This window comes from Rhinopithecus bieti, unplaced genomic scaffold, assembly GCF_001698545.2.
Source record: "Rhinopithecus bieti isolate Rb0 unplaced genomic scaffold, ASM169854v2 scaffold_1422, whole genome shotgun sequence".
In the NCBI taxonomy this organism is placed as follows: Eukaryota; Metazoa; Chordata; class Mammalia; order Primates; family Cercopithecidae; genus Rhinopithecus; species Rhinopithecus bieti.
In genome coordinates this window covers 609,096-632,374 of record NW_016803659.1, presented here as the reverse complement: position 1 = coordinate 632,374, position 23,279 = coordinate 609,096, and the positions used below count along the sequence as shown (strand labels likewise).

The 23,279-nt window shown below is 36.3% G+C and overlaps 1 protein-coding gene across 1 annotated transcript in view; it reads left to right on the top strand.

The window, feature by feature from the left end:
• ALCAM (activated leukocyte cell adhesion molecule) overlaps positions 1 to 23,279 on the top strand; it is a 221,757-nt gene that overhangs the window by 176,500 nt on the left and 21,978 nt on the right. The window contains exons 5-15 of the mRNA XM_017895735.1: positions 11 to 98; positions 1,070 to 1,252; positions 6,740 to 6,852; positions 7,025 to 7,042; positions 8,424 to 8,556; positions 12,001 to 12,113; positions 14,443 to 14,578; positions 14,687 to 14,820; positions 17,411 to 17,543; positions 19,447 to 19,485; positions 19,774 to 19,891. Of these exons, the coding sequence (XP_017751224.1) occupies positions 11 to 98; positions 1,070 to 1,252; positions 6,740 to 6,852; positions 7,025 to 7,042; positions 8,424 to 8,556; positions 12,001 to 12,113; positions 14,443 to 14,578; positions 14,687 to 14,820; positions 17,411 to 17,543; positions 19,447 to 19,485; positions 19,774 to 19,891 (1,208 nt within the window). The remainder of the gene's footprint in view (positions 1 to 10; positions 99 to 1,069; positions 1,253 to 6,739; positions 6,853 to 7,024; positions 7,043 to 8,423; positions 8,557 to 12,000; positions 12,114 to 14,442; positions 14,579 to 14,686; positions 14,821 to 17,410; positions 17,544 to 19,446; positions 19,486 to 19,773; positions 19,892 to 23,279) is intronic.

Genomic DNA, 23,279 nt, shown 5'->3' with positions numbered 1-23,279 from the left:
TATTTTGCAGTTGGGTGACTGTATTTCAGAAGACAGTTATCCAGATGGCAACATCACATGGTACAGGAACGGAAAAGTGCTACATCCCCTTGAAGGAGGTGGGTATGAGGGCAGGGGGACAGGGAGTACATTCAGAGGACCTGTTCTGACTTTCTTTTATCTAGGTATTCTTTAAGCCAGCGGTCTCCAACCCTTTTGGCACCAGGAACTGGTTTCATGGAAGACAATTTTTCTTTGAATCGGGGTGGGGGGATGGTTTCAGGATGATTTACAGGCATTACATTTATTGTGTACTTTATTTCTGTTATTTTTACATTGTGATATAAAATGAAATAATTATACAACTCACCATGATGTAGAATCAGTGAGAGCCCTCAGCTTGTTTTTCTGGAACCAGACAGTCCCATCTAGGGGTGATGGGAGACAGTGACAGATCATCAGGTGTCAGATTCTCATAACAAGTATGCATCCGAGATCCCTCATATGCGCAGTTCACAACAGGATTTGCATTCCTGTAAGAACCTAATTCCACAGCTGATCTGACAGGAGGAGCTCAGGCAGTAATGTGAGCCATGGGGAGTGGCTCTAAACACAAAAGAAGCTTCTTGTGGTTGCCCACCGCTCACCTCCTGCTGTGTGGGGACCACTACCAGTCCTGGGGGCTGGAGACCCCCACTTTAAACTATTCAGGATCTAAATATGTTGCCCTCTTTTGAGCTGTGACTCTTATGCTCTGTTACTTTAAGTATGTACTAAATTAATACGTGATCTTTTAAACACCATTTTCAGCCCTTGTACAGAAGAATCAAGAGCAGAGAAAATAATTTCTGTATATGGCATGACTAGAAGTTAATTAAAGTGAGTGGGAAATAGGATTCCAGGATTCTATTTCTGTGTCTCTGATTCACGGTTTTGAAACGACATCTAACCTCACTACATGTCAATTTTCTCTCCTGCTAAATAGAGTTAGAAGTAAAAAAAACACTTTTCAAAGGTGTGGTGCTGTTTCGTTTAGGATTGTGATTGTCAGATGAAAGACTCTATCATCAGTGTTCTTTATTTTCTCCAGCGGTGGTCATAATTTTTAAAAAGGAAATGGACCCAGTGACTCAGCTCTATACCATGACTTCCACCCTGGAGTACAAGACAACCAAGGCTGACATACAAATGCCATTCACCTGCTCTGTGACATATTATGGACCATCTGGCCAGAAAACAGTTCATTCTGAACAGGCAGTATTTGATATTTACTGTAAGTAATTCAATATATAATTATGTTATTTAATGTATTAGAAATAATATTCAAATGCTATTAATCTTTGAGGTCCCAATCCAATTACTCTTTGAATTCTGCTTCCAATCCGCACCCCAAATTGATGGCACCCAAATAATCTCTTCCTCTTTAGGAGATCATAGCATGAATAAACATTTATCCATCCTATAATATCTTTCACTCTCTACTTTTTATCTATAAGTGTCTCTTCTGAATTCCACTACACACTAAATTCCTTAAAGATAAGATTTCTAACTGATCATTTTCTGGATGAATGACAGACAAATCAGACTTATGACTGACTGGCTTTCTAAATAAGAGATTACCATTTTAATGAAGAAATTTATTTTAATAATGAGATCAATTGCATAAGTTTGATAGGATGTTGTATTACAAGACATTTTACTTAACCAAGTCATGTATTTGAAACAGAGTATTTGTCTACAAAGGAATCTTTATGGTCATCTGTTTTAACTTCATTATTTTAGTTAGTAAAGTGAGGCACAGAGTCTTGCCCTAAATTAGCTGTAGATATTAGAATAGAATCTTTTTCTCTATCGCTGTGCTTTCCTTGTAAGACAGGTGCCAAGATAATCTAATGATTGGGAGCAAAAATGCTGGCAGTCTAGTCCCAGCATTATCAATTACCATTTCTTGAAAAGCAGCTTAACTACTCTACATCTCAGTTTTCTTATTTTGAAATGGGAAAAATATAATACCTAACTGATAGAGTTGTTACAGAGGGTAAGTGAAATCACAAATCAAAAATAACATACTACATCACACATTAAATTGTCATTATTAAGTACTTCATTATTATTACTATATGGTCATTATCAGAATATAAACATAGAGCTGAAGATATTTGGGGGAAAGGCCAGGCACGGTGGCTTACGCCTATAATCCCAGCACTTTGGGAGGCCAAGGTGGGCGGATCACTAGGTCAGGAGATCAAGACCATCCTGGCTAACATGGTGAAACCCCGTCTCTACTAAAAATACAAAAAATTAGCCAGGCGAGGTGGCGGGCGCCTGTAGTCCCAGCTACTTGGGAGGCTGAGGCAGGAGAATGGCGTGAACCCAAGAGGCAGAGCTTGCAGTGAGCCGAGATCGCGCCACTGCACTCCAACCTGGGCGACAGGGCGAGACTCTGTCTAAAAAAAAAAGAAAAAAAAATATTTTGGGGGGAAAATGCAATAAAGGATTTTCTCTTATTATTATTAATTTATCTAAAATTTTTGCGGTACTGGCATGTGTTCTAGAGTAACCTAGTTCTTCTACATCTATTTTAGAGAAAAGCCAGGAATGCCTGCTGAGCCTTTCGAGAGTATCACCTCACCTACATTTCTTTTTTGGGTTCCCTAGGGCACAATATCTTACACGGGAACAAAGGTGAAATTCTTCCAAAGTTGCCCTAATATTAAAAGGTAGTTTTGCCTTAAACTTGGGAAATAAGTTTCAACTTGATTTAAATCCAAGAAATTAGTATATCATTATGTATCTAAAATCAAACCTTTTTTTTTTTAGGTGAAGGCAGAATTCTTTCTTTCTTTTTTTCTTTTTTTTTTTCTTTTGTGAGATGTAGTCTCACCCTGTCGCCCAGGCTGGAGTGCAGTGGCTCAGTCTTGGCTCACTCCAACCTCCACTTCTTGAGTTCAAGTGATTCTCCTGCCTCAGCCTCCCGAGTAACTGGGATTACAAGCGCGTGCCACCACACCCTGCTCATTTTTGTATTTTAGTAGAGGTGGAGTTCCACCATCATGGCCAGGCTGGTCTTGAACTCCTGACCTCAGGTGATCTGCCCACCTCAGCCTTCCAAAGTACTGAGATTGCAGGTGTGAGCCACCATGCCCGGCCCAGAATTCTTTCTGTTAGAAATATCCAACTGGAAATGAACCATATTGGTGTAAGTGTAGGTGTACAAGACAGGAGAGAACATCAAGATAAGTAATAAGAATTGGGAAACCAGCTTCAGAAGGAACAGAAATATCTGGGAGTGTGAGGCATACAGAGTTGGGTAGACAGAGAAATCCATGAATGGATGCGAAGAAAATGATTTTATCATGCTGGCTGTGTAAGGTGCACTTGGCATGGCTTTTAAGAAGCCACAGTGTACGCAGTGCTGGGCTTCATGGTGAAAACGCGAAGCACGAAGAAGCAGTTTAAGACAGTCCTCACATTCAAGGAGTGTACTACTCCAATAGAGAAGCAAAACACCTACATCAGAAGGAAATTGCCAATGCAAGATTGTAAGGGTAAAAGCCTCAGGAACTCAGTATTAAGAGTCTTGAAGGCTCAGGTGCCCGAGGACAGTGGTTCTCAAACTGTAGTGTGCATCAGAAAAACATGAAGGACTTGTTAGAGCACAGATTACTGCACTCTGGCCTTGAGTTTCTGATTTAGTGGGTGTAGGAAAGTGCTTGACACTCTGCATTTGTAACAAATTCCCCGATGGTGCTAATGCTGCTGATCTGAGGACTACAAGTGGAGAACCACTGCTCTAAGAAGACTTCAGAGAACAGAAGGAGAGTGCTAAATGGAAAGGAGAGACGACTCCATTTCAAGAAAAAAAAAATTGGCAAATTCATATTGAGAAGGCTTGAGAAAAATGTACCAGTCCACTCCTTTCTTACCCTATTCAATCAGTAATGAGGTTTTAGAGAATCTAGCTCTTTAATCTTTGTTTTTATCTGATTTCTGCCTTCTGACACTGCTTACGTTTATGCCACCATTCCTCATTGCCTGTATTTCTACAATGGATTTCAAAGTAGTATTTTTCCAATGAATTGCAAAATAGTATTTATCTTGTCTGCCCACCATTCTCTGTTCACCCCAAATAAACTGCCCTCCAAACTGAAGCCAGAAATATTTTCTAAAACACAAATGTGATAAAACTTCTCAGTGACTCCTCAGAGCTCTCAGATTAATATCCTTCCCCCTCCCCGCACTGCAGTATGCCTTGAATTCATTTTTAGCCATGGTCCTATGTAGTGCTCAGCCCTCATCACTGCCTGTATCCACTATGGTCTGTTCTACTTTCCAGATTCCTCCTGTAGAGTAATACTTACATGGCCATCCATATGCTGTCATCTTCCCACCTTTATCATTTAGCAAACACCCATTTATGTGCCAAACCCCAGCTCCGGGGTCAGTTCCTCCAGGAAGCTTCCTAATCTCCTGTATTGATGGCTACCAGGATCCCTATGCTTGTGTCACATGCAGGTTTTATGTGGTCATACTCTTAATTATTAAGTTTGGTATACTTACAAATAGAGGAAACGTTCATTGAGGCAGTGTTTTAAACTTTATAATTCCAGCACTTAAGGCTTGCACAAAATAAATGCCAAACAAATGAATAAATGAAGGACTGTAGGATAAATAAATACATGAAAAGAAAATTTCAGTAGGCAGTGTTAGTTATTTTGTAGGGGTTTATGTAGCAGAGTAAGAGATAAGACTCTCACTTAAGCTAGGTTCAAGCCAAATTGTGGATACCAGGCTAAGGAATTTTATTTTAATCTTTATATATTGGGAATGTGTAACAGATTTTGAGTATCATTGTAATATTCAAAGCGCTACTTCAGAAAACTGATTCAGAGGAAATATATATGAAAGGATCAAAAGGAAGGAGACTCTAGGTAAGGAACCAAGTGAAATTTGATGGCATTGCTTCAGGTGTAGGTTAATTAGGACATGGACTAGGGAAATGTAAATGAGAATAGAAAGGGAGAATCAGACCCAAAATATATTGTAAAGTATTAATCATCAAGACATGGTGACTGAATGGATAAGAGAGGGCAAAGGAGAAAGCCAGAGTAATGGGCAAAATGATGATTTACTAATGGGCAGAGTAAAATTCAAAGTTGAGGCAAAGGCAGAGCAAGGGATCATTAATTTTGAGGTAAGCATGTTAGTGGACATGCAGAGAGTTACTGTCAAAATGCAAATGTGTCACATTAACCCTTTGATGACTCTCTAATACAAAGCGGAGCCTGTTGAAAAGGGAACACAGAGAAGTGGAGTTTTAAAATAGAGAAAGAAGTCGGAGATGGCCATCCCTGGCTGTTCTGTTGTGTCAGCCTTGATAAGAGATGTGCCACAATGACATGCCACAGGCCAAACCTGAGCACTAGTCAGAGAAAGGCCAAGTAAGAAAGCAAGAGAGGCCCAGAAACAGAAGGTCAGCAGTGCACCAAAACCAAATTGTATTCACTTTTCAACCTCACCGGGAACTGCTGGTTAGGAAACTACTTCAGGCAAATCCAGAAAAACAAATAAGAAGTATATTAAATCAATCACCATTTAACCTCAGAATACACTGGACAAATATTCAGAGATGCCCAAGCATAGAGAAAAGGCAAAGAAGCAATCTGTAACAACCTTCTATAACAACCCTTTAAGTTTTTTATCTGCACTTTATTTATAGAAAGGTAAATAAATGACCGCAAGACATAGACCAAAGCCTCCAAAAGTATAAGTTACTCATTTCACTGTTAGCTAATAAAAAAAAATAGGTTTTATAGATAATTTTAGTGTCACCAGTTTGGAAATATAGACACATGCCTCAATAATTATTAAGTCTTGTGGAAAACATTCTATAAAACATACCTTGGCATTATATGATTTCAAAATTTATTATTCACTGTATTATCCAGCAATATAACAAATGGATATGTTAGTGGATCATTTCTAACTGCCAGCACCACTTCATTTTATTTCCTGTTTGCTAGATATGGTTCACTGTATCCAGCATTCAATTTCATTAGCATTCTACTATTGAGCAGTAGCCCATGCTGAAGCATACCCTTTAGCCCTATTTTCTCCATAAATATGACCAAAATGGAATGAAAGTTGCATCTTGGCTCCAATGAACAGGACAAAATTATAATACATTTATAGTCTTGTCAATTGTGTCAAGGGTCTCCCTCAGTTCGTAGGATTCATCTTTTTTTAAGCAGATCTTCTCTCCTGCATGCAGGAAATCCTTGTTGGTACTGTTTAACTCATGTCTCCTCTTTTTATTTCATATGAAGTATTATTATGCAATATGAGTACAGTGGTATCTAATAGCTTTAGCTGCTTGCTAGCTGAATTTTGTCCTTCCAAACTGTATGATTCGTATAATATATAATTAAATTTCCCTATAATAAAGCCATGCAGTTTGATTGTTCCTGTGGTCTTTTATACATAAAATAATTACCACCATTCCTTCCTCAGTTAAAGACATTTTGCTAAGAAGAAATTGATTTTGATGTAACAGGATTTCTTTGTAGTTTGCCCTAACTAAGATTAGTACTGGTATAGCAAGTAGCTATTAGCTTCAATCCTTCTATAAAAAGGTATATTTAAGCAATTACTATTACTAGCTTCTTGAGAAAATTATGTATAATTTAGTCATTTACATTGTATGCACAGAGTAATGCGGTACTTGACAAAAATGGTTAACTTGTGTCTGTAACTCTTACAGATCCTACAGAGCAGGTGACAATACAAGTGCTGCCACCAAAAACTGCCATCAAAGAAGGGGATAACATCACTCTTAAATGCTTAGGAAATGGCAATCCTCCCCAGAGGAGTTTTGTTTTACTTACCAGTAAGTGCTTAAGTATTACTTGAGTTGAATGACTATCAATTTATCCTGTTGTTTGACTTCCGGCTGACATGAAGAATTGTTCTTACATGGATAGATGAAGTGAGAAAAAATGTTGCTGCTGGGGACAAGAGACACCACCTATAAAATTTCATGTGGAAGCTTTTTCTGCACCTGCCAGTGTTCTTGCCTTTTTTCTCAATGCTGAGAGATTTCAAGAACAAAGAGAAAAAAAAAAAAAGTCAACCACAGGAAACCATAATTGCAAAAACTTAAAATTTCATTATCCAAATAAACTGTAGGAATCTGCTCTTCAGAAGCAGATAACTACCAAATGAAACTGAAGACAGTGAATGAACTGATGTGGATTCTAAATCTGCCCACAACATTGCCCTGAACACACCTCTAACCCTCTGAAGTAGGGATAGTTCTGTTGCACATTATATTTAGGATAATGCTATGGCTCTTTTTTTTTTTTGTCATTATGTATAATCTTGAAATGCCATTTCCTCAACTTTTTTCCATATCATAGTTGAAGGAAATTATATGCATAGAGGATACTTTGGAAAATTCCTCTTGGATGTGCTCTGCATGTCATAAGGATCTGGAAACAGACAAGGAGAGAGCTCTGTCTGAGGATGCCTGTTTGCACTCCTGTAGCTTTGTGTTTGACATCACTTTCGCATTGAGGGAAGCCATATGCAACTCAATGTTGCATTTACTGCAGTGATGTGCTTACAAATTTCATCTACCACAGTACTCATTAGTACTTAAGAATATCATTCACTACATTATTCAGAAGACTAGTATAAGTAATTTCTTTATGCTGACAGAAAACTTTGTTTCTCCTGATAAATTAATTGCTGTTTTTATTTCATTTGCGAAGGAAAATTTAAAACTAATTCGGTTTCCGCTTTGGCTATCAGGGATGACAGAGCCAAATTTGTGTCTCAGTTTTTGCAATAATATCTGCTGAATATCTTTCTTTGTTAACATATATTATTCCTACATCATCTATATTTTTCCTAGTCTTAATTTCTTAATTTCTTTTCTTTTTCTTTTGTCATTTTTTCCCTCTCTTCTCTCTCCTCCTTTCCCCTTTCTTTCTCATTCTTCTCATTTCGTCCTTTCTTCCTTTTTACTTTCCTTCCTTTCTTCTTTCTTTCCTTCCTTTTGTGTTTTTTCTTTTAATCTGGATATATGGCGTATTTCCTTTTAAGCTGCCTCAAATATTTTTGTCAAATTACATAAGGCATAAATATGAAAATAAAATATTGGACTTTTTAAAAATGCACTTGAAACTTGAGCAAAAGCCATGCTGTCAATAAAATAAATGTCATCAATAGAAAATAAATCAGCTCTCAAATTCCTTAGATCCAAAATATCAATATTTGCCCAGGAATCAGATGTTGGTAACACAAACTGTACTATTTTTGTGTGATCAATGAAACACATTCCCTTTTTTATCTTACCTGATAAAATGCTATCTTCATCAAGAAATACAACTGTTCTCATTGTAGCGATCAAGTATAATCATCTGACATTTTGCCTCTATCAAAAGGGACAGCCCGAAGGAATAAGAAGCTCAAATACTTACACACTGACAGATGTGAGGCGCAATGCAACAGGAGACTACAAGTGCTCCCTGATAGACAAAAAAAGCATGATTGCTTCAACAGCCATCACAGTTCACTGTAAGTCACTTACTTCTTCATTAGCAGCTTCACTTCAAAGGCTTCTAATAGCTTAATGTAGCTATCTTTTCAAATAAACTGCAGGTATATCTTTCTTAAATAACTTGGTTTCAATAGATGCAGTAGAGAGAGCATCAGGATAAGCTCAACTTTGGTCCAGATTAGCACTGCAATATTGAAACCTTGCATGGCTCTGATAACCGCAACATTTGGCAGTGGTATATCTCCATCTTCTTTCTAAGTGTCTTCAATTTGTGATGTCAATAAATAATATTCATATGGACTTTAAAGAAACAACTCCGCATATTTTAAGAAAACATTTCCATGTTCTTGAAGTACACCAGCTTTGCAGTTGACCCAGCATTATCATTTGTGTTACAGAATAAATTTAACACCCAAGCTCAGTCAATACAAAGATACTATAGACTCAGTTTTGGGAATAGGAAGTAGAGATCACTAGAAGTTATTTATTGGCTAAATGTACTCTATATAAAGGGACAGGAAATTTCTGGAAACAGAACTTCTTGAAAATCACTGTGGACATAACTTTTTAACTTTTAATTTGCTTTTGATCTCCAAATACTCCAAAAGTTATATTTGCCTCTGTGCAAAAGAAAAAGACATACATAAATACCAGACACTTAAAACTTGAGTTCTTTATGTTCTAATTCATGACAGTCCATATTATTGGTGTACCTGATGAATCATGGAAACAGTAAACTGATTCATACCACACCCTGGTAACACTAGAATTCAGAGTGCTTTGAGCAAATGTCAGTCTTCCTTGGAGGTATAGTACAAACTTCCTAATAAGTCCTTTGCACTCAACAGTACCATTAATAAGGTTTCCTCTAGACATTATCCACTACAATCCCACTGAGTATAAAGACTTTAGAAATTGTCTTGAGTACATAGTCCTAACTCTTTCATTTGACTCATAATACTTTAAAAACACGTGGGATATGAGCTAAAATTTTGAGAGAGATACAGGGGGGTGCACTGGAGAATAAAGCAACCAGATGGTTGCTTCTGATTGTCTGATGTTGGGAGTGCTCCCTTGGGAGCCCTGTAAAAACAGTGGACTGTTATGCTCACAGCTGGGCCATTTCTCCATTTGCTCCTTGCTTATGTTGCTTGGGTTTGAATGTGTCTACCACCAGGGGCTAGTTACAGAGAAAGCAGTAGCCTCCAGTATAACAATATTATCCAGTCCTGTTCCATAAAAATAAAATAAAATAATGAAGAGAGAGAATATAGCCAGCAGATAGAACCACATGTGGAATAGCTCTCTGTTATCATTGTTCATGATGTCTTTGAGCCAATAATCAATAATCTAGTGCCTTAGAGATGGTATAATGTGCTTATTTTTAAGAGATGCGAGGTACACAGGTCTCTAAAAGAAGAGGGCTCTTGTTTGTTTACTTGTAGATGAGGCAGGGAAGGATAGATAGCAGACTGACAAAGCAAAAGACTTGGTTGCAGCCATATAGTACCTACGTGTTTAGCTGTGATGGGGGAAAATTAAACAAAAATGTGTATTAGTGCATTTAATTAGATTTAAATGCATCTTGGTTTTGACAGGTAGACTCTAACATTGGGTTTTAACTCTATTGCTGACTCTATTGCTCCTCAAAAGCTGAAAAAAGTATTTCAAGTAAATCAACATCTGATTCTAAATTATATGGAAACATAAAATCCTATTTTACCCACTTATCTTTGATTGCTTGCTTATTTTCCAGAAACAAGATTTGTTTCCTTTTCAAACATGTCTAAAGGAAGTGTGGGTAGAGAAGCATCAACCCATTCTTGCACATGTTTGCAGAATAGACAGCTCATCAAGTCTCACGGTCTGCAAATTCCTAGTTGCTGATGAAAGTTACTATTTCCCTGCCAATATATGCACACATAGAGTCTTCATCAGAGCTTACAAAGTCCATCATTGTCCTGTAAAATTGTTTATCTCCTCTCTGGAAGATTAGCTATCCAGCTAACAAAAACTTCTAACTCATCCAGAATAAAGTTTTTATCTAAATACAATTCACCCAAATATTCTGAGGAAACTCCACTTTTCTACATGATGGTACATGGTTTAATATTAATGAGAAACTGAGAAAGCATGCTCCTTCCCTTCATTCATTCAACAGTAGTGTTTGAGAGTCTACCATGTGTCAGGCACTGTGGCTATATCAGTGACAAACCAAGTCACAATCACTACCCTCATGGTGCTTTCAGTCTGGTAGAGACGAACTTTTAAAATGATGTTGCATTCAACAAATTGCAATTATAACATGCAAAATCAAGGAGAAACGCGGAGTGTAATGGCAAGTCTTCATACTGTAGAACAAAGACACAACTCCCAATGTGGCAAGCATGGTCCTCTTCAGTCTAGTCTCAATGAACTATATGAGTTTAACTTCCATGAGTTGTCACCACTTATACCCACTCACCATTACAAAATCTGCCAAGCTCTGTCATCTTTTTGCCTTTTCTTATGTGAGCAAAGTTTTCCTTACATCTTCCCCTATCAAAGTCCTTCTCAACCATTTGAGACCACGAACATATACTGTTCCCTTTACAAAGCCTTTATTACTGCTTTGAAACCCAGTTTGGCTCTGTTCTCTATACTTCCATTAAGTCTTCATCTGTACCTCTGTTTCTAGCCTGCCTTTCATCTTTCAACAAATATTTCTTGAACTCCAAATCAGTGTCAGGTTTGCTACTAGGTGCTGAATTCATGGGCTGTGTGTTATAGTTAGCATAGTACCTCTACCTCATTGACTTGTAAGCTCATTATTTATCTCTGCATCTCTCATCAGTGCTTGGGACATAGTAGCTGTACAATAAATACTTGTTCAATTGAGTTGGAATTTTCTTATACAGATCAGACTATGACAGTAAAATTTTTATAAAAATTGTTTTCCATCAACTGGATGAGAAATGGAATCGCATTTTTTAAAAAATATCTGCTGCTGTAGTCAATTCTCTCTAAAGAAACACAACTACTATCTCATGGTTTTTCGATTTATCACCTGCTGTCTAAAGATGCTTGATTTTCCAACATTTATGCCTTACCATCTCTTTATGTAATATTTACCTAGTCATCATCTTTCTTTATTTTCTTCCAGAAGAGACTTAGGATTTGTTTTCTTCAGGTGATAGACCCAAGGGGAATATTTATGTCCCCTCAAAATATCAATCATGTTAACTGTAAATAAATGGATAATCAATTAGATTGACCATTCTCTTGTCTAAACTAGTCTCAAAGCTGGCTTGAAAAACTAGTCTAATCATGCTATAGTCCAGTTATTTCAGTTCTATAAATCAGTTCTGAATGTTCAAGTGCAGTTTGAAGAAATGTATTTTCTTTCATCTTTTCCTCTCCAAAATATTTTGACTATTTTACATTTCAGAGTTAGCATTTTGAACAGATTTTCTGCTTCACAGATTTGGATTTGTCCTTAAACCCAAGTGGAGAAGTGACCAGACAGATTGGTGATGCCCTACCCGTGTCATGCACAATATCCGCTAGCAGGAATGCAACTGTGGTATGGATGAAAGTAAGTAATATTTTTGGTACTACCCTGCTGTTTGGATTGATTTATTTTTAGGTTTCTTATGCACTTTATATTGTATTCAAGTAGATACATTCATGGATGTGTTTATATACCAGCTCGCTCTCTCTCTCTGTGTTTCTGATAAGATAAATAAAATAACAGTAAAATTTTAGAGGTGCTCATCAACAGGGTAACATCCATAATTGGTGTTCTGAAACTTAGTTTGGGGTGTTATGTCAATTATGTGTATATACTAATTATACACACACACCACACACATGTGTGCACATACAAACATAGTTATATACCACAGGGCTTAACAATTTACAGTGTGTTTTTGCCCACATTATCCTTATGTGATATTTACAACAATCCTGTGAAATACAAGGATTATTATTTTCCCACATTATTCATATAAAGAAATTGAAGGAAAAGAAATCAGAAAGCTCATAACTGACAGAGACTCAAGGCCAGGCCTTACTGAGTATAAATACTATGCTTTGATAAGACACCTTTTTTGTCTCTCTGCTGCTGAGACCATTCTTAAGTTTCTGAAAACAGATTCCACTGGATCAAGAACCCCTAGAAAGGAATCCCTTTTATCCCTGAGCTATAGTAGAATACCTAGCACATATTGGAGTTAATTCAGTATTTCCTGAACAAGTGCTTATACTCCTGTAATTGCCTGAAATGTAGGCCATTGGCTATCCTTTTAGAATAAGGAAGTGTGACTGATAATTGGCGATCTGAGACAAGGTTATCACCAAAAGAAAAGGTTGTGTGTGATCCTTCCACTTAAACCCTTGGCTAGTATATCCAAACTCCCAGTGCATTTGTTACCAGAGCATGACATGTGACAAGAACCCTTAACCCGCGATGGGTTCAGAAAACACACATACCATTTGAAATAGGAGTTGACAAGAATTACCTTTATAAGAAACTGTGGAGAAATATTTTTTCTAGAGTTTCTTTTTAATGGAAATATATTAATGAAATTATTTTGTATTGCTTTACTGCCTGCCTTTTTATCCCTTTTAGCACTCGATCCTCTGTTACTTGTTGTGTTACTCTGTGAGCTCAGTTTCTTATTTTACTCTCTTTCAGCCACAGCCTCATCACAACTTGTTCACTAAAATAAAGTGCCACTTCCTATGCTGCAATCTAGCATGATATGTATACAGTAATCAGTGATTACAAGGCTAGACAAGTTCTAGGCAACTAGACCAATTCATAATCATTTGAACACTCATTGCATATTTTACTGTAGGACTAGAGAAACTAAGTTTACTGTGGCTTACACTGTTTTTACATCAACTGCAATCACTGTTATGAATTAACTGTCATGAACAGCTCATGTATTCAAAATAGTGATGATCAGTATTCCCTGATTATTGGTTAGTTAATGGGGAGAGGGAAAAGATATCCTAATGGACAAAGACCACATAATCTTAGGATCGTGCCTAGTTGCCTGCTTAGGAGCATTTCAATTCCTGACATAATGGGATTACTTTCTGTATATCAGGCAATTTTTTAAAATTAAATGTTACATTTACTTTGTTCATAGAAATTGGAATAAAAGCACTGTGGAGGGCATCACATGGTGAGCGGGCAAGAGCATGCCAGCTCAGATCTCTATTCCTCTTCTAATAAAGCCACCAGTCTTATCATAAGGGCCCCACTATGATAACCTTATCTAATCATAATTACCTTTCGATGGCCCCCACCTCCAAACATTATCAACATGTGATTTTGATGGATTCAGTTTTCCACACGAAATTTGGGAAACACATTCAAACCATAATACTCTATAATAGGTCCCCTGTGTTGATAACTGTATCAACAGTTTATGTGTTTGATAAGTGTATGAAATGACTTTCTTGCATGTATGCTCATCATTGATTAGGTACCGCAAGTCTCCATGTCCGTCAATCCTGTATCACCTACACGTACTATAAGGAGTAGGTACTATAAACTGAAAACTCCCCTTAATGTAAGCACAATATATTATTTGTATAATTAAGTCCTCAAAACAATTTAATTATAGTATATTATTACCCCACTTCACAAACAATGAAAACTGATTCTTAAACGTTTATGAACACTTTCCAAATTATAAATTCAGTAAATGAAAGAGCCTGAAATAAAAATCTGGCATTTCTGACTCTAAAACTACAAAAGGAAAAGGAAATCTATTTTGAAAGCATCTGAAGTTAAGAAAAGAAGTTTGCATTTTATTATTCCCAGAAGAATCGTTTTAGGCTTAATTATTATCTAATAAATATTGAGAGTTTTAATTCTGCCACATGAGGTAATTTACTTTTTATTTAATCAGGATAACATCAGGCTTCGATCTAGCCCATCATTTTCTAGTCTTCATTATCAGGATGCTGGAAACTATGTCTGCGAAACTGCTCTGCAGGAGGTTGAAGGACTAAAGAAAAGAGAGTCATTGACTCTCATTGTAGAAGGTAATAAAATACTTGGGCACTAACTCAAAGTATTCTTTGAGAATTTTATACCTGGTTTCTTTTATGATCTCAGTTCAACATCTTATTTTAATTATAATGATATTTTAGGCAAACCTCAAATAAAAATGACAAAGAAAACTGATCCCAGTGGACTGTCTAAAACAATAATCTGCCATGTGGAAGGTTTTCCAAAGCCAGCCATTCAATGGACAATCACTGGCAGTGGAAGCGTCATAAACCAAGCAAGTATTTGTCTTCTTGTTTTATGCTGCACTTTGTCCAATGTTTTTTTTTTTTTCTTCACGAATCTACGCTGTAGGTTGGTTTGTTATCACATAAAATTTGCAGTGTATAGGTTGGTTTGTTACCACATAAAATTTGCAGTTCATTCTCAGAGGAAGCTTTTGCTAACTTCTTAATTTTCCCAAAGGAAGAACATGGCTCAAAGAGAAATTTTATCCCAGGGCCATGGAGAAGGGAAGAACCATTGTGTCATGGTCAGTATCTGTTTTTAAAAGAATATAAATTGGATATTACTTCATGATCATTCATTCCTGAAATTTGAGTGATTAAAACATTAAGATATACACTTTTCTGCAAAATAAGCTCATGCATCTCAGTATAACTGGGCTCTAATACTGTGCTCAATTTATGCACGTTAAGGGGTATTTCTTTTTAAAACTATGTCCTCGTATAGGGATGGTGGAGAAGAACAGTTACTGCTTCTGAATGTGTGGTCTGACATGCCTATGCAGTGCTAAGGCCAGAATAAGGCAAGCTACATACATAGTGTCTAGGATGTACCCTTCTGAACAAAAGGGTCATAAACCAGACCTTATTACTTACACCTTTTTATTTTAGTAATAGTAAAGGGTTAAGGATTTATTAATACTACCTGTTATTTTCTCTTACTATTAAGTCTTTGAGCCTCCCCCTAAAAGAAAGATGAGAATCTGGCCTATACTGGAGGGATTCAGAACTGTAATCCCAGTAAATTGCCAATCTGCTTGGGTTGCTGACATACTTGTTAATTCCACTGTTCTCTACAACAGTCTTCATGTCTCCCTCTTCTCAGTATAATCAGTAAAGGCTTCTCAGGAGAACCCAGAGGTACCACTGGATTATTTGAATCTTCTGTGCTTCTTCTCAGATTTTGACCCAGTTGAAATTCGATAAACCATATATAAAGCAAAGAGCTGCAAATTAATTTTAAGTTACAATCTCCACTCTTCCTCTGTCCAGGGAAGTTGGGCCACTGTCACAGCTTATGCCGTGCAGTTTTGCAGTGCAAAGTGGATTTTGGCTCTTTCAACTATAGGTGATGCATATATAGCTGCTTAACTCTAGGTATGGAAAGCCCTCAAAAGAGTGGCACACTTGAAGTGAATGACTCCTGATTTGGTTAAGTGTGATGGGGACACACAGTGAGAAAGCATCTAAGAGGAGGCAAAGAAACTCTGGGGTCCTTAAACTTAGGAAAATGCAGTTTTCTTGATTTGGAATAAAGACTTGAGCCATCTAAATTGCAGACAATGTGCAGATCTGCTTTTAGCATCAAAAATGATTGCTTCTTTTCTACTCAATTGTTTTTGCTCTCTAGTTCAATTTAAGTGATAAGTGCAGCAAAAAAAAAGAACCTTTAGGTACTGGTGATACAGACATAGAACACAGAAACATAAGCACACAGTAAATTTTTGATTAATGAAAAGATATGAAGATTTAAAAGACCATCCTAGAAATGAGAAAATGTATTTTGTAGAGTTTAAAGTAACAAAAACAAAGATTCAGCGAGAAAGTCAGATGAAAACTCCTAGTAGGAAGTGAAAAAATAGCAGGTAAATTCACTATGAGGATAAAAATAATAATGCCATCTTTCATTGTCAAGGAGAAAGATTGATTCTGGCCCACTGGGTGATACGTTATTTTTCTTGTTCTAGGTTTGTGCTGATGCATCCATAATCTTTTATTTGTTCCCTCTCAGATTTATGGTGAATCTGTTATTTTACAACTACAAGATGTCTCTGCCCCTCCTCCACCCCCAGCAACTAGAAGATACCCAAAACACGAGACTAGCTCTTGTCCTCAAGGCACTTACCATGTAGTTGAGGAGAAAGCAAACAGTATAGAAAGAGAAAAATGTAGGGAATGAGTTCATAAGTTGACCAAGAAATGAGTGCAAGTACATCATTTGCCTCAACCATGTTGGGTTTAGGAGTCAAATCCTAGGGATGAGATTAAAGTAAATTGTATTTTATATTTGAAGGAATTAAATGCAGTGATTACCCTCATTAACACCTCACAAACATTAGATGGACAGCAATCACTGAAAAATCATCCATCCTCTGTATTTACAACAGAAAACTTCAGAAAAAAATGGTTTCATGTACCCATGAGCAAATTATACATACATACGTACTTTGATATAATGGTTTAAGATAAAGGAATTAATTCCCACAGTGAAGAACAGTGACTAAATTTATAAATAATTAAAGTTACATATTTACTGACAGAAAATTGGTCATTAAATAGTCACCAATTATTTTGAAACAGGTATCATCAGGCCAAAATATTGACCAAACCTGAGATTCTATTTAAAAATAAGAGTTTAACTTAATTATTAGAATTCACAAAAACCCAGAAATTTCATTATGGATTTACTAACCTTTGTAGATATTTGCATACGTGGGTCTTGATCTATGATCTTACATAGCTTTTGAACACCAGAATACCCTACAGAGCCCCACACCTATCCTATTACATTCATTATTACTCTTTCCTATGCTTTTTAATCCATTTGCATTTCTAAACCCATCTTTTTTCTTCTTTTTCCAGACAGAGGAATCTCCTTATATCAATGGCAGGTATTATAGTAAAATTATCATTTCCCCTGAAGAGAATGTTACATTAACTTGCACAGCAGAAAACCAACTGGAGAGAACAGTAAACTCCTTGAATGTCTCTGCTAGTGAGTATTTTATTTCTGGCATTACAAAAGTAAGAAAATTTGAAGTTATTCTTCATTAGTTTAAAATCTTCAATTCCATCTTCCTGTACTGCATTATGGTAAGTTTTATTTATTTATTTTGCATTTGGTATCATCATCATAAAATTATTTTTTCTTTTTTCCTGGTGTCCATTCTTGTGCTATCCTTGTCTTGACAGTTAAATCATTTCATGTTTTATGGGTCAGAGGCCTTATCCTGTACAGGAATAGTTCTCAAAAACAACAGAGAACAAAAAATAAGTTTCTCTTATTTAATTCATGCTTTATGTTCAGAGTGGAGGTGATTCAAAGATCATCTTAAAACATTTTTGTGGCAGTTTTAAATTTGGTAAATTTTTAATTCCCTTTGGTCTGTTATTTTGCCTTCTAATCCTTTGTGGTATTTATCCTACCCTTATCAACATAAGGGTACTAGAATGCCACATGTTTAAAGTCATTTAGCAAACTAGCAAGAGTGATTTTAGAATTCATGAATCTAGTTTACAGAATTGTTCCTTTTGTCATATCATATTTGAACTATAGCCAAAAATCAAATAAGCGAAACTATCTCAGAGAATGTGAAAAAATCTGTCGATGTTGAAATCAGGGTAATACATACATACCAACAACAGCTTCTTCAAAAAACAATTGTCATTTAATGTGAAATTGTCCATAATCTTCAATTTTATAGTTATTCCTATTGCTTTGTCAACCTTAAATCAGGACTGGCCTAGAATGAGGCTCAGTTCCGGACAGGATGCTAACTGACCTGCCAAACTTTCATTCTTCATTCAGCTGGAAACCTGTATATGACATTAGCAGCTAGGACTACACTAGCTGGGAATTAGCAAGAGCTAGGAGAAAATAATCGTCAAAAAATAATGGTCCCTCACAGATTATGACTGGAATAGAAAGGCCTAATGGATTGACAGGAGAAAAGAACCAAACAAATTTAACTCTAAAATAGGAGCATTGACTTCTCAGAATGCAATTCAGTGAGTATTGATTTGTCCCACCTAGAAAGAGAACCTACCCTTTCTTCCTGAACACAAGTTTCTCTTTTTATGTTAACCCATTGAATGTTACGCTTCAGTTTTCTAGGCCTTGCAGTGACTTTATCAACATTTAATACAGTCATTTTCAAATTCAGCGAGCACCTCCTGAGATGCCAATTTAGTATGTATGAAGATAGGTACGGGAATCTGCATTTTATCAGATGTCACTGGCAGTTCTGATACATGCCCATGCACTTTGAAGATTATTTATAAAGTTTAATGTTAGATAATAATTCAGCACAGTGGTAATTCTTAAAATGGACCAAGAGCATGGCACTATCAGAGTCATTTAGAGAGCTTTGCAAGCTTCATATATGTTGCTTCTTAATCTCGGAGGTATCCCCAGTCAGTTTGAACCTCTACTCCTACTACTTTGAGAACATCTGTAGTCCTAAGTCCTTAACACTAGAGAAAGACAATGAATTCTCCTATATCAGGGCAGGAAAGTTGAGAAAAGTTGATAAACACCACACTATAGACTTCCTAGGTGCCAGCTTGTTTCCCTAAAAAAAGAATGACTATTAAAAGGTGGTAGATAGTGGGAAAATCAATATGGATTTCAGATTAATTCTATAGGCCATCAGTTATGAAATTTTCTATGGTAGATTAATATCTTTGCAATTGTAGCTCCTCTCCTTTCCTTAAAACAAGATTAATTTCTTTGTAGCCAAGGTCATACTTTATTAAGTGTGATTTTTTTTTTTTTACTCTTAGTTGCAGAATAGACATTTTATCTTTGAGTATTATTACATCATACTATAATGGTAAAGGTGACTTTCATATATCAACAAATTTTGTTTTTAATTTCATATTAACATTTTTCATTTCAGTAAGTATTCCAGAACACGATGAGGCAGACGAGATAAGTGGTAGGTACTATGCTGCCGACTCTTCTTCCTTAACTATCAGCTCAAGATTTATGAAGTGTCATGGTATAAGTAATTTTCTTAGCTGTCCACAATTTCGACTTGAATTAAAATACCAAATGAGACAAGATAGTAAGAATGCTAAAATTTTACCCTTTAAAAATCACAAGTTTGCATGTTAATTACCGTAGTGAGCTTTAGTCATTTTTAATACAAAGTAGTAGCTAGATTGACTTTCTGAAAATCCTTGGCATTGTCTGTAATTGCATGGACTTTTCTTCTTTTTTGCAGATGAAAACAGAGAGAAGGTGAATGACCAGGCAAAACTCATTGTGGGAATCGTTGTTGGTCTCCTCCTTGCTGCCCTTGTTGCTGGTGTCGTCTACTGGCTGTACATGAAGAAGTCAAAGTGAGTTGTGGAAAAAAGATCTTCATCGTTCATTGAATTTCACTGGGAGAAAATACAATGTACTAATTTTGCTCACTCCAGTTGTGCATATAATTTATACAATAAGGAAGATGTATCCCCCAAATCAGGTTGATTATATATTTTGTTTCAACTAATTTTGACTACTTTGCCCTTGTCAGGGACGTGGCCTGGGATACTGTTTCACACGCACGTGTCTCTTTATTTGTCTCAATCAATAGTCTGAATTCAATGATTTGATTTTTTCAGTGCTTGAGTGAATTTTTTAAAGCCTATACTTCCTAAAGGTCAACCACCATAGACCTTTTGGTTGAGACTGGAGAAGATTAATTAAAAGCACCTAGTACATCTATCTTGTAGGGACTGCCAGGTAGGTCTTTGCAGTGACACGTATGGCTAGCAATAAAACTGCTACTGAGGTAGGAATATCTTATTGTTATTACTCCCATATTCTGGTTAGTTGACTTTGATCCATATGAGAGTCTATTTCAGAGAAAAACATGTCATTATGTCAACTTGAATTTTTAAAAATGGATTAGTCAAAGTACCAAGACTACTTTAAAAATTCTTTAGAGATGTTAAACATTATTAGTTATATGATATTACAGATAGTATGAACCTTACAAATTATCTAATGTGGTTTATAAGGAAAATTTGATAAACTAATAAAGATTCTTAACATACACACATGCCTTATACTTCTCATCATCTCACTCCCAACCTTAGATTCAGATGCAATTGATAGGAGTGGGGTTCCAGCATTTGCACTTCTAAAAAGTTTCACTGGTGATTCTGTGGCATGCTGCTAGTTTCAAACACAGGTTTTAAACCACCTTATCTTATAAATGAGTAAATTAATTTTTGCAATGGGATGTCTATAGCTAATGGAACTTTGTACTTCATTTTATATTTTCCTTATGTCTGATATGTCCCCTTTAAAAAACATAAGAAAGTTGATTTAAAAGAAAATCAAAAGAAAAATCAGATTTAAATCAGGACCCATGATCTCACCCTGTAAAGATGCCAACTCCAATGAAGCAATATTCAAATGGAGCTGCCATCCAAAGGAGGCAGAAGCTCTGAAATGATGAAGTCACATAGCAGCATGAGCATGCTCTCACAGCACATCTATAAAGTACATACCATTATTATTCGTATTTTACGTTTGAAAAATCTGAGGCAGAGAATGGCTAAATGACTTTCCTAAGGTTACATAGCTTGGAAGGCACAGAATTTTTATTTGATTTAAGGCAGTGATGTTTTAGAATCTTTGTGTTTAATGGGTAGGCCATACTTTATCTCACTGTGCTTTATTTTGTTCCACATAAGGCAAAAACATTTCTCCTGTTGTGTGTTGTCACTGATGTGCATGATGCCCAATCTCACCTTATGGCACAACTGCTCCTCATCTTGGCCTTTCTCTCCTTAGTCTTAAGCAGCCCACACCAATATTTGGTGTACGAGTCAGGATTCTCCAGAGAATCAAACCAGTAGAGGGTGTGTGTGTGTATGTGTGTCTGTGTACAAAGAAAGATTTATTATAAGGAATTGACTGACATGATTATGGAGGCTGAGAAGTACCAAGGTCTGCAGTTCCTGACAGCTTCCTAGCTGGAGACACAGTAGAGTTAATGTGTAGTTCCAGTCTATGTCCAAAAGCCTGAGAACCAGGAAGGTTTAAGTTCCAGTCTGAAACCCAGATGGGCTAAGACCCAGGAAGAACTAATGTTTTCGTCCCAGACTGGAAGCAAGAAAAAAACATTGTACCAACTCAAGTGGTCAGGTAAGGAGAAGTTCCCTCTTACTAAGCCTTTTTGTTCCATTCCTATCTTCATTGATTAAATGAGGCCCATCCACATAGAGGAGGGCAATCTGCTTTACTTAGCCTACTGATTTGACTCAAATGTTAATCTCACCCAGAGGCACCCTCACAAACACAGCCAGAATAATGTTTGACCAAATGTCTGTGTACCACATGACCCAGTGAAGTGGACGTATAAAATTAACTATCACAACTTGATAACAAATACGTTCTTTTTCTCAATGAACATTTTATCTATAAACACTTCACATGGGTTTGTGTTCATGGGATCTATAGAAAAGTTGGAAGACCTGTGCTATGTAAATGAAGGAAAAACAGACAGTTGCCCAGAGGCAACATCCATTTTATAGAAGTTCTCCTATGTGTACAGGTTTCCTGATATTCAAATCTTGTCCTCCCTTTATAATCTGTGATAACTTACTCACAAATCCAACAGCTTGGGTTCTAGGGTGTTTTCATTTTATTATGACTTCTGATTCACTCCACAGTAATTTTATTTCTTAAAATAATGAACATAAAATCTCCTTGTATCTTGAAAATTAGCTGAAAAAAAAGAAAAAAAACTATAATTCTCTACATTAGGGTCAAATACATGTTAAATTCTTGGAGCACCACCAACATCCAGTATTTCGTCAGACACCATTTGTCCCTCTATGAATAAAATGTGTGTATGTGTTCTTTCCTTTGTTTCTTCGTGTGGTAACCCCAAATTAAAATCATGAATAAATAAATGCTGGACACTGGCTTCATGGTGTCTTTAGGTGAAAGCCTCAAGCATTTCCTTTGAAATATTTCATTAAATTAGGCTCAACTTCTACCACCTGACCTGACCATTCATCTAAATAACTGTTACCTAATTGGGTAACAGTTGGGAAGTCATATGGATTAAAGCAGCAAAAGAGCCATGGGTCCTTACTCCTAAATGAATATGTCATTTCACAATAGAAAAAGAACACTATTGCTAAGTCAGACACCATTTGTCCCTCTATGAATAAAATGTGTGTATGTGTTCTTTCCTTTGTTTCCTTTGTTAATTGAAAAGTTCACTAACTCTGACAGAGTTGATATTATTGGCAATCAAAGTAATAAGTTGCAATTCTCATCCAAAGCATCAAGGCTTTTTATTAAGAATGTGTGGAATACTTCAGTTTTGCTAAGTGCTTTGCATTCCTGATTAGTTATTCCTTGCTTGTGCCTTCTGAAATAAGCCAGCATTTTTGGAATACGAATTAGTCTCTTAACCCTTCAAGCTGCTCATTCTGAGTAAATTCAGATTCATAAATAAGATCTTTCAAGTTAAGAATGTCTAAGCCCATTTTTGTGATACGCTAGCAAAGCTGTGAAATTTTAGCAACATTTAGCTAAATTCTTTGCACTGATAATTTTAAAAGTCACTGGAGAGAGATAAGAAAAACAGTCTTTTATTTCTAGTAAAATTTAAGAGTACATTTGCTAATATACCTAGTGGTTATTCAGCCATCATTCACTCGTTATTCCACTAATAGAAGCTACATATTTTATTATAATTTTCAAAATAGAATATGGAGC